Source organism: Macaca nemestrina, chromosome 9, assembly GCF_043159975.1.
Source record: "Macaca nemestrina isolate mMacNem1 chromosome 9, mMacNem.hap1, whole genome shotgun sequence".
NCBI classification, from domain to species: domain Eukaryota; kingdom Metazoa; phylum Chordata; class Mammalia; order Primates; family Cercopithecidae; genus Macaca; species Macaca nemestrina.
In genome coordinates this window covers 94,664,767-94,677,010 of record NC_092133.1, presented here as the reverse complement: position 1 = coordinate 94,677,010, position 12,244 = coordinate 94,664,767, and the positions used below count along the sequence as shown (strand labels likewise).

Sequence of the window (12,244 nt, the reverse complement as noted above, 5' to 3'; positions counted from 1 at the left end):
ATTGGCTTTAAATCAAGAAGAAGAGAAGAGAAGAAATGTCGACATATTAAATGAAAAAATTAGGGAAGAATTAAGAAGACGCAAAGAGCAACATAGGAACGAGTTAGAAGTGAAACAACTTTCACAGGCTCTCAGAATACAAGATATGGAATTGAAGAGTGTAACAAGTAATTTGAATCAGGTGAATCAATTTCTGGCAAAAAATTTATATTTCTAACTTTATTTCATCAGTATTACTTTTAATATCCCTTTGATTTAGTATGTATTATTCAGGTCCTGAAGGAAAATATTGTCTTAAAATTAACTATGACATTTGTAGCTACAGTTATTTATTAGAAATTATGGCATCCAAATAGTATCTTATTTCAGTACAAAGAGCTTTTGAAAATAATGATAATCCCTACCATATACTTAGTGATAATTTATTGGTAAGAATTTTGTTCCTAGCAACATAGTTTAGTGTATTTTTCCAAGTTAACATTTAATACTGACTCAAACATTATCAAGAGGCAAAAGTTATTGTCATAGTAAATAAGCTCATAGTATTCTAAGTAGGGCTCTCTAGATTGTATCTTCTTTACCACTTTTGTTTTGAAATAGAAGACTTCTTTTGTATTTACATATTTGCCCAGTAAAATTAACTGAGATTTGGTGAAGAAGTCCTGGATGCAGACTCAGAAGGCTTGGAGAAAATCCTACAACTTGTTTATATTTTTAATCTTTTCCTTGCTGAATTGTGAAAACTAAAAGTGCTTGTTACAATGTCTCAACTTATCAAATATTCATAAATATAATTCTTAAAATTAACTATGTTTCTTAAAAAATAAAATATCTAGAGAATATTCTCAGGAAAAAGGAACTGAAAAAGCTTCCAGAAATTGTATCTAAATATATGCAGCACTAAGGCTCTTAGTATGGGATCTTGTATAAGTTAGACATCAGAGTGTAAACCTAATTTTCATATGTAGTCAAACTGATTAATCTTATATTTTATACTTTTGAGCTTGTTGTAATTCAGGGAAAGTTTTTTTTTTTTCCCAATTCTGATGCTCTTAAAAATTCTCTAGTCATTTCTTTTTTACTGTCATGAATTCATTGTCTCCAAATAAATGTTTGAACTTTGGGGAATTCATGCTGTATAGTATTTGAGGTTTTGATTCAATGGTTCCTCAACCAATACCTATTTATAAAAGCCCTTTCATTATATGAAGGTACAAGTTATTCTTTAATTTCAGAGGAACTATGATATGCCATTTTATTGAGTGCTAGCTAAAAGTTTATTTTATTTTATTTAGGTTTCTCACCCTCATGAAAATGACAGTGATCTCTTTCGTGAAAATTGCATGTTGAAAAAGGAAATTGCAATGCTAAAACTGGAAAGAGACACACTAAAACATCAGCACCAGGAGAAGGAAAATAAATACTTTGAGGACATTAAGATTTTACAAGAAAAGAATGCTGACCTTCAAATGACCCTAAAACTGAAAGAGAAAACGTTAACAAAAAGGGCATCTCAGTATAGTGGGCAGCTTAAAGTTCTGATGGCAGAGAACACAATGCTGACTTCTAAATTGAAGGAAAAACAAGACAAAGAAATACTGGAGACAGAAATTGAATCATACCATCCTAGACTGGCTTCTGCTTTGCAAGACCATGATCAAAGTGCGACATCAAGAAAAAAACAAGAACTTGCTTTCCACAGTGCAGGAGATACTCATTTGCAAGGAAAAATGAATGTTGATGTGCGTAATACAATATATAACAATGAGATGCTCCATCAACCACTTTGTGAAGCTCAAAGGAAATCCAAAAGCCTAAAATTTAATCTCAATTATGCAGGAGATGCTCTAAGAGAAAATACATTGGTTTCAGAACATGCACAAAGAGACTGTCGTGAAACACAGTGTCAAATGAAGAAAGCTGAACACATGTATCAAAACAAACAAGATAATGTGGACAAACACACTGAACAGCAGCAGTCTCTGGAGCAGACATTATTTCAACTACAAAGCAAAAATATGTGGCTTCGACAGCAATTAGTTCATGCACTTAGGAAAGCTAACAAAAGCAAGATAACAATTAATATTCATTTTCTTGAGAAGAAAATGCAACATCATCTCCTAAAAGAGAAAAATGAGGAGGATTTAATTACGGTAACCATTTAAAAGAATGTACAGATCAATGTGAAAAAGAGAAAGCAGAAACAGAAGTAAGTATCAAAAAATGTAAATACTTTTCAACCTTCCTGAAAGAAAATGGCCTTGGCTAAATGCTGAATCTAGTTGCATATATATATGTATAAATAGATGATAAATGTACTTACTATATCAGCTTAGAAACATGCCTCATTTCCACCAAATGAAAGTGAAAGCTGAGAGACGTTTTACTTTGAGTAAAGACATTGTGTCACTGATGAACTTTTATGAGTTTAAGTTAAAGATTTTTAATAGATTAACATTAATGACATTGGTTTATACTGCTGAAATAAAGTTTTTAATGTCTCTTTGTGGCCACATTTTATGACCACAATGAAGCAGATAAATGGGAATGCCCATCAGCAATTAGTATTTTGAAATTAAGATTCAATTCAGCAATTTACTTTGACAGTTAATTCTAAATTTTCCAGAGGAATTGAAGTGTATTTGAAATATATTTTGAAGTGTACATTTCTGCATCTTGTAATAATACTTTTGAGTACCTTTCTATATATTTTAGTTGGTAGAATTTTATTTTCATTTATGTCAATTTGACTTAATCTGAACATATTTGAATCTCAAATTATGTATTGTTATAACCTCTCAATTTTTTAAAGGCATCTGCGTTTTGTTAAATAATATCTTAGGACAAATGTAGTGAATTTTAGCAATATCAAATTTGATTTAATCACCCCGCTGGTATTTATAATTTATTTTGAATATTGTTACAAATAATTTGCTCATAATTTCTATTTCAAGGCTCAGAGATGTGAATAGAACTTTGTCCCAGAGAAAGATCATTGTGGCTATCTGTGATTTATTAGCTTTGCCTTGGATCCCCATTTTTCAACTCATGAGAGGTGGCAGGGTTCATGTATAGTACAAAAGAAGTGAGTAGAGGAGAGAAACATAGCAGCTGAGGTCAGAAGGGATGTGGAGACCGGTTACCTAGGGCCTCTAAAGCCTTTGAAATAAAAATACTTTTACTCTGAGATAAAAATCTATTGGAAACACTTCAGCAGTTTCAGCAGTTGATTGAATATGTGAGGAACTTTGGTGTTGATTTGTGCTTCTAATACAGAAGAAGGAAAGAATTCCACTGCGTAGAATTTACCAACGCTAGTCCCGCCTTTTTTTTTTTTTTTTTTTTCTTTTTGGACTTCAGTAAGTTGTGAAGCATTACAGATTCATTAAGGGACAAATTACTAGTGGGATGAATCTCTTGAGTAGTACGACAGTACCAATTTGGCAGGAAGATAATACCTTCTTATGTCCTTAAGTAAATTCACTAACAAGCAGCAATGTGTACAAATGAAGAAAATAAGGTGAATCAATATATTTGGGGATGTTTTTGAAAGTAAATATTGTTAATTTGATAAGATGATTTACAAAATCAATAACAAATATGTCTTGTCAGGTCTTTGTGAGACAAAAAAAATTGACTGATCTCAATAAACTGTGTGTGTGTCTGAGGCTTCACTAGAGGTTACATCACATTCTTACTCTCTGAGACGTCAATAGAGGCTACATCACGTTATCACATTAATCTCAAAGATGAGATACAGAATTTAATGAAGAAATGATTTCAAATCAAAAATCAAGTATGTATTAAATGTAATATGCCAACAATGAATCTATAGCTGGTTAAATAATATAAATTGTTTTATGATACTAATTTCCATGGGAAGACTTCTTTTATATATTCATTATAATTAGTTTTATTACAATTTTATTATCCTTATAATGTGCTTATTTTTAAAACTGTGGCTGTCATTCTGCAATGTTTTTCTTACAATTACATATTTTTTCTCATAATATTTACCCTTAAGAAGTTTAAGAATTATACATCATTTATCCCACCAGTTGAGAGACTATTCTTCAAATAAACAGTATTTTTCAGTGATTTATGTTGCCATGGTGAGGCAAGCCATATTTAATCAGAGAAGAATGTTTAATGGAATATTCCAGAAAATTATCTTATTTCTTAGCTCTACTTTTGTGAATGGATGCCAATGACATGATACTATTTTCCAAAATGCAAATGTTTAGGTTAATATACACAGTATTTGAATAGCTAGGCAATTCTTTTGTTTTTTCTTTTTAATTATATTGTATAAACATATATTTAGATCATGTATAGTATGTATATTCAAAATAGAAAATGAAATTATCTTGATACTGCCATTGGATGTTTAAAAAGGAACTTTATTGGGATAAAATTCACATATCATACAGTTCACACATTTAAATTATACAACTCAATGTCTCTTAATATATTCACAAAGGTGTATAACCATCACCACAATAATTTTCAGAACATTTTCATCACCCTAAAGAGAAACTTCACATCTTAGTCATCACCACAACCCACCTCCATGTTTCTTCACCTTCCCCAGTCCTAAGCAACCATGATCTAATGTTTTTCATGAAGCTTTCTCTGACTGTTCTGACTCTCATTGACCTTGTGCTTCAGGATGTGTTTTCTAGCTGTTGCAGAACAATTTAACCTTCAATTGTACATTGCTTTATTTTTTCATGAGACATAATCATGTTTTATTATGAATTTGCCTAAGCAGGGAACAATATCTGACATACATGCTACCTGTTACAGTATAAATTGAAAATTTTCTATCTTACCAGTCGTTAAAACACAATTAAATATATTGTACTGATTATTTTTTCAGACATTGACATAATAAAGTTTTATTTGAAATATATTTTAATCAATACAAAACAGAAATCACTCTAATAGAGAATTGTTCTAATCAATACTCAGGTTTTTTCTGACTATTGAGAAAAATTATGTCTGCATTTAAAAAGTTTCAGATTTTTGAAGCTTCAGATTTTAGAATAAGGATTTTCAACCCACAGTACAGGGTCTTCTCAGTTTACAGTGGCGTTACATCTTGATAAACCCATTATAAGTTGAGAATATTGAGAACAAGAAACATAGACAACACATAAACTTTATCTAAAGAAAAATGGTTAATAGAAAAAAAAATCGAAAAGCTATAAAACAATACTTACAGAGAATGAGCATAGTTACCTCATCTGGAAGTTAGGTTAGAATCAGAAATGTTATGGGGACCAAATGAGAGCTTTCAAAAAATTGTCTTAGGTAGATATCAATGAACAAACCTGGAATATTGTGAACTATTGATGACAATGCTTTGAGGGCATCTTTGGAAACCAAAATATAAATATAACTACTTATTTTTTCACTTATTGTTAGCATTTAGTATTTTATGCATAAAAACTTTTTTACCAAATAAATTTTGGCAGTTTAAATTCTACAAATGATACTGATGAGAGTATAAATCATTTTGGGTTGTTTTTTAAAAAGTTATGTTTTTCAATCTGTCATTATTGGAATAAAGTGTATAAACTCCATGTTATAAAATGGTTTACACACATATAACTCATGAACTCGAGAAATATTTTTAGGAAAGAAGAGTGTCTCTAGATTTTTAATAATAATTTTCTTTAATTTCTTTAAAAGACTGAAGATAGAAAAGAGAAATTTAACCAATGTACTGACTTCACGCAATCTCTGGAGCATAATTTTGATCAATAAAGAAAAAAATGAATTAGGAAAAGAAATAGCTGGGTAAGATTTCAATATTTTAGAACTTTAAAAATATTTATTAACTATAATTTCAATATATTTATTGCAACTGAGATACAAATTTGACCTATATCTGCATTTTTATAATTAAAGAAATTATTTTATTTTAAATTTTTTTCAGTCACAGCAAAAACTGAAACTTGTTTTGAATATCTAAATATCACACTTATTCTTTAATGATTTTGAAAACAATAATGGCAATGCCTTTGGCATATGATGTCAACTGCACTCTTCATTATCTACTTTGAATTTTTACTTCTGAAGATATTTTTGTTTGTATTTGGTAATCTTCCTCTTGGTAGTGTGCATATCTGCTATCCTTTAATATCTAAAAATCTGTCTTTGTTATTTTTAAACACCATCAAAAATCATCTTGATTAACTTTTAGTCTCTTTGATTTTTTTTAGTTTTAAAATACATTATGGATATTTACTTATTTTCTACTGGTACCTCCCATACATATGTGAGGTACATATATATCACTAAACTTCTGTTGTTTTTGATACACACACACACACACACACACACACACACACCTATGTGCATATATACATATGTATTATATGTACATACATATATGTTACAATACAAAATATGTGTGACCTAGAGAAGAGTAAAATGAGTAATTGTGTTTCTGCCACCCAGATTAAAAATAAAATTTTCCTCAGTGCCTTTGAAGCCCCCAATATGGCTGCTTTTCTATTTGCTGAGAGCTTTAATTTGTTCTCTGATTCCAATTAATATTTTTCTCTCATTATCTTTTTCTGCGTGGTTTTGGATCCCTTTCACTTTGTTAGCTAGCAAAGATCTTTAGATCTCTTCCTACAACTGTCGTTAAGTCTTCACATGATCTTTCTTCTCATTTCCTTTCTTCTAAAACTATGCCTGTTTCCTTTTCCCTCCTCAACTCAGACTGTTTGCTTTTCTATTTTTCTACTGTGAATACGCTTCATGACAATTTGTGTTTGTTTGTTCTTTTCTTCCTATAGACAGTGGTCAAAAGGTATCAAAAACGTATTTTTATGTCTTATGCAAACATACATATATAAATATGCTTTTCCCCTTTGATGCTGATCTCTGAGTGAAAACTCATATTTAATAACAGGTTAGTGTTTTATATTAACATATTATGTTGGTGCAAAAGTAATCATGGTTCACAAAGCATGATTACTTTTTGCCCAACCAAATGCTAAAATAAATATTAATAGCTTATTTATAAAATCTCCATATATGATTATAATATCAATCATTTGTCACGTAAGTTGTAAAATTTTCTTCATATTACTTACATAAAGTTAAATTTTGTTAGAATATTTGCAAACTATGTTACATTAAAAAGTGAGAGAGGATCATAATTTATTGATTTGTTTCTTTGTAGGTTAGAACATGTTTAAGAAATTATTAAATATTAGTCTGAAACATTTTGACTTAGTCATTTTGTACATTCCTGCAGATATAAGAAGCTTCTAGCAATTACAGAAAAGAAATTAAAGGAATATTAAAATGGAAAGCTTAATTTCCATGGAGGTTTCAAAACCAGTCTACTTGAAATGGATATTGAGATGAATAAGCTAACATATAAAGTACTTTTTAACCAGTTTTGGAACCAAAAAAAGTCCCCATATACTTTAGGGAAATAAAAATCTGTTGGCGCTTTGAGCAGTGGAAGAGATATTTTTTTAATTTTATGGACTTGATTCTAATGGAAAGAATGCCTTTTTAATATATTCTTTTTCTATAAGATGGGCAAGCTGCTCATTCTATGTCTTGAACCCTGGTCAATGATATAAAAGCAAGCAGTACACCATCCTAATGATGACTTCAAGTCACTAGTATCAAATTGATTTTCTGGGTAACAATTTTATTGAGATATAATTAACATACCATGCAATTCACTCTTTGAAAGTGCATAATTCAGTGGCTTTTAGTACTTTCACAGAGTTAAACAATCATCACCACCATCTATTCTAGAATATTTTCATCACTCTAAAAAGAAATTCTGCATATTCTGCATTCTTTGTCACCCACCAGTTTCCCATTCCTTGCTCAGTTCTAGGGAACCACCCATCTACTTTGTTTGCATATATTTGCCTGTTCTGGATGCTTCATCTTGTTCAAATCACAGTATGTGGCCTTTTGTGACTGGATTCTTTCACTCAGCTTAACGTTTTCAAGGTCCTCTGTTGTAGCAAATATCGACACTTAATTTCTTCTTATTGCTGAGTATATTTCATTGTCTGGATATATCAAACATTTTATTTACCCACTCCTCAGTGGATAAATCTTTAGGTTGTTTCCATTTGGGGCTATTATTAATAATACTGCCATGAACTTTTATGTATAAGTTTTTGTGTTTGCATATGTTTTCATGTCTTTTGGGTGTATACTTATGAATGGAATTGCTGAGTCATATGGTAAGTCTATGTTTAACTTTTAGAGGAAATGCCAGTACATTTTCCAAAGCAGCTATATCATTTTTCATTAGCAGTGTATGAGGGTTCTAATTTCTCCACATTTTTACCAGGAAAGATTCCATCCTAGTGGTGGGAAGTGGCACCTCTCTGTGGTTTTGATTTGCATTCCCTAATGACTAATAATTTTAAGTATGTTTTAATGTGCATCTTAGCCATGTGTATGTCTGCTTTGGAGACATGTCTATTTCCATCCTTTCCCCATTTTCTAATTGGGTCATCTTTTTCTTTCTGAATGGTAAGTGTTCTTTATATATCCTAGATACAAATTTTCTATCACAAATACAGTTTTCAAATATTTTCTCCTACTCAGTGGCTTGTCTTTTTACTTTATTGATAGTATATTTTCAAGTACAGCAGTTTTAAATTCTAATGTTAATCCACATTTTGAGTTGTTATATCTAAGAAGCCGCTGCCAAATGTAGTCACAAACATTTATTCCTGTCTTTTCTTTAAAGAAACTTATAGTTTTAGCTCTTAAATTTAGCTCTTTTATTTTGAGATAATTTTTAAATACAGCATTTGGTGGGACTCCAACTTTATTCTTTTGCATATGGAGATTCACTTGTCCCAGAACCACTTGTTGAAAATACTATTCTTTTCCCATGTATTTTGTTATCCTTGTTAAAAATCAATTGACCATACATGCACAGGTCTATTTTTGGATTCTAAATTCGAAAATATTGATCTCTCTATTCTTATGCCAGTACCAAATCCACTTATATGAGAACTCTTTTTCAATCATGTTGCATATTACCAGTTGTATATTATCATACATGATAAAAGTTCAGTATAGAGAAACATCTTTACTTTTTGTTTCTTGAAAGAGCCCATGGCCAGCTTATGCATTGCTGACTCCATGACATGATGGCAAGTCAAGCTTACAAAGATAAAAGTCCATTCCTTTTTTCTGTATTCAAACCTTTAGACTGTCATTGAATGCCTCTCTCTTGAGTCCTATTTCCATCAAATCTGGGTCACATCATCTTCTGACAGTCTACTATTTCATACATTATGTTTTTTTAACTCATTAACTCGTTGTAATTTTACAATCATCTGTAGATGTTATCCATCCTGGGAGGAGAAGAGTCAGTCCAGGCTGTAAGCTTTTCTCATTGGAAATTGAGCAAATTCATCATCTTGCAGCTCACAGGAAGATCCTCTTGACCTGGCACCTGATTCTTATGTATAACACCTGGGATGATCTTTTCTTGATACAGTTCCAGTATTCTCAGAAATCACAATTCTCTGCAATTAACTCTCTCTGCTTAAACAGATCAAGATGCACAGCTATATTTTATAGCTTCATACATATTTTTTAGAATAAATACTTTATCCTATTCAAAGAAAAAGTTTCAGAAGTATAGCACTAAAATATCAGTTTAGGTTCAGGCAATTTGTTAGAGACAAATAATAGTGAAATTAGTTGTCTGAATTTCAAAATGTCAGAGCTAATATTTTTGTATGATATGAAGAGGCATTTTGGTACAACAAAAAGATAAAAATGGTCTTAACTTCTTCACATAGACAAACCTGAAGTATAGTGAAGGAGAAATTGTGTTTAATTTATTAACATTCAAAACTATATTTATTTTATTGTTGAGATGATTAAAAACAATTCTGTAATGTTCTCTTTATTTTCTCATTGAGGAAAGGAAAATGAATATTGAATGCCAGATTGATTAATAAATACTCATTGCTGCTTAGCTTTTTTAAGATTTTACTTCCGTGAAATCAGATAATGTCTGATTTTGATTGTTAAAACAAATATTGTTAATTCTCCAGCTTTTGCACTTCAAAACTTGCCTCTTTGCTTCCCAGTCTTACTGATCTCCTAACTTGAGGGGAAATTCTATAGAAGCACACTTGCCTAGTAATAAGAATTTTTAATTAAAGGGAATTTTAGGAAATCTTTCTCCTCCGTAGCTGTTATGTCTGTCTCTCTTCTAATTTTCTACTGCTTCTCATTAGCGTTCTTTATCATGAATAAATTAATATCAACCTTTATTATATCATACTTTAAATGTGACTAATTTCTACTGTGTAAGTTACATTTGCTATTGTCATTTTTTAAATCAAATTTTCATTTTATCATTTGCTAAAAATCTCCCACAATTTAATGGGTTAAAACAACAGTGTTTGTTTTATTAATCTGCCATTTGGGAAAAGCTTGGCCAGGACAGCTTGTCACTGTTCCTCTTAACTTCTCTGGGGACAGCTCAAAGACTGGGAAACTACAGTCATCTGAAGGTTTGCTCAGCTATCTGTCTTGTTGTTAATACTAGCCATTGCCTGGAATGTTGGCTGTGGTGGGCAGCCAGATCACCTACATTGGAGTTTCTTGACATTCATAAAAGGAACTTGCTTTGAATAAATGGAATGTGGTAAAAGTTACACCATGAAGTTTGCAACATTAGCTTAGAAAGGCTCTCTATCTCAAACTGCTTGCCCTTGGTACCTCCTTCCCCTGTTTTGAGAGAGGATGGTCAGGCTAGATTCTATTCATTAACAGTAAGTCACTAAGTTTGGCCCATATTTTTTTTTTAATGAGATGATTTTTAAAAATATTTTTAGTTGACATGTACATACATGTTTATGGCATATAGAGTAACAGTGATATCTCCTCTATATATGTATACAATGTGTAATGCTCAAGTCAGGCTAACTAGTATATTCAACATCTCAAACATTTATTATTTATTTCTGTTGGGAACATTTCCAATCCTCTCTTCTAGCTTTTTGGAAGCATACTATAAATTGTAGTTAACTGTCTTCATCCTACAGTGCCAGAGAACACCAGAACTCATCCTCCCATCAAGATATTAGCCAGTATCAATTTAGTAAATATTGCTGATAAGTATTTCAAGGTTCAGCTTCTTTTTCACATATTTAAAATTGCTTTCTGAATTACTGACTTAAAAGGAAACAAATATACAATAATTATCCAGCTTATAGTTACTTTAAAATGTATGCTTTTAATTTGTTTTCTTTTTCTTTTTAATTTTTGTGGGTACACAGTAGGGTTGTGTGTGTGTGTGTGTGTGTGTGTATACACATATGGGTTACATGAAATATTTTAATACAGGCATGAGATGCATAATAATCACATTAGGGTAAAAGGGGTATTCATCACCTCAAGCTTTTCTTCTATGTATTATAAAAAAATTAATTATACTCTTAGTTATTTTCAGTGTACAATTAAATTGTTACTGTACTTTCAATTTGTTTAGACACAAGCAGAAACTCAAGAAAATTTATAGCACTTAAGAGAATATGATATTGTTTCAATAAATAAGATGGAGCTGATAGTTAGAGATCTGTAATCTGAACTCTCCAAAATGAAAACTTGTAGAAGACTTTAATAAAACAGAATTCAAAAAATATAAACACTTCTATTTAGAAGAATTAAAATTTAGAGAATTGTTGTCAAATAACTAAACAAGTCAGTCAAAATATAATTACAGAAAATAAATTAAACTCATTAATTTGGCTCAGAAGTTTAATTTTTAGTGAGACAGGTTCACGACATCAGTGGGAAGTGAAAGTTCACTAGCTAATATAATTATGGAAACATGATGTTAGTAAATGAAATGACCTTTAAAATGTTTGTCCAAGAGAATTTATGTCTCTTCCTCATTTGTTGGTTTTATATGGCTTTTTTATGCCCTTCAGATTCACATCTAGTCAACCTGATCTACTAACCTGTCAACAAAGTATTTTTGAAGCATTTAATTCAGACAGTAGTATTGTCATTTTACCGAGATTAAGGGATGTATAACTCACAAAATGGTTAAAAATAGCACCTTGGTTGGCCTGAGGGTGTGTGTGGAAGACAGACGGCACAGGTCACAATGTTAGTAGCTAATTGTCTTTGAACCTGTTTTAGTTTTTTTGATCTCCCACTCAGCTATCTTTGTCTCCCCTAGGAGTTGTTGGAATTTCTCAGTGCCAAA

At 31.0% G+C, this 12,244-nt stretch overlaps 1 protein-coding gene across 1 annotated transcript in view; it reads left to right on the top strand.

The window, feature by feature from the left end:
* LOC105463238 (ankyrin repeat domain-containing protein 30B) overlaps window positions 1–2,372 on the top strand; it is a 189,337-nt gene extending 186,965 nt beyond the window's left edge. Inside the window, 3 exon segments of the mRNA XM_071070132.1 lie at window positions 1–181; window positions 1,296–2,139; window positions 2,142–2,372. Of these exon segments, the coding sequence (XP_070926233.1) occupies window positions 1–181; window positions 1,296–2,139; window positions 2,142–2,269 (1,153 nt within the window). The 3' untranslated portion in view covers window positions 2,270–2,372.
* Window positions 2,373–12,244: the final 9,872 nt, after the last annotated feature.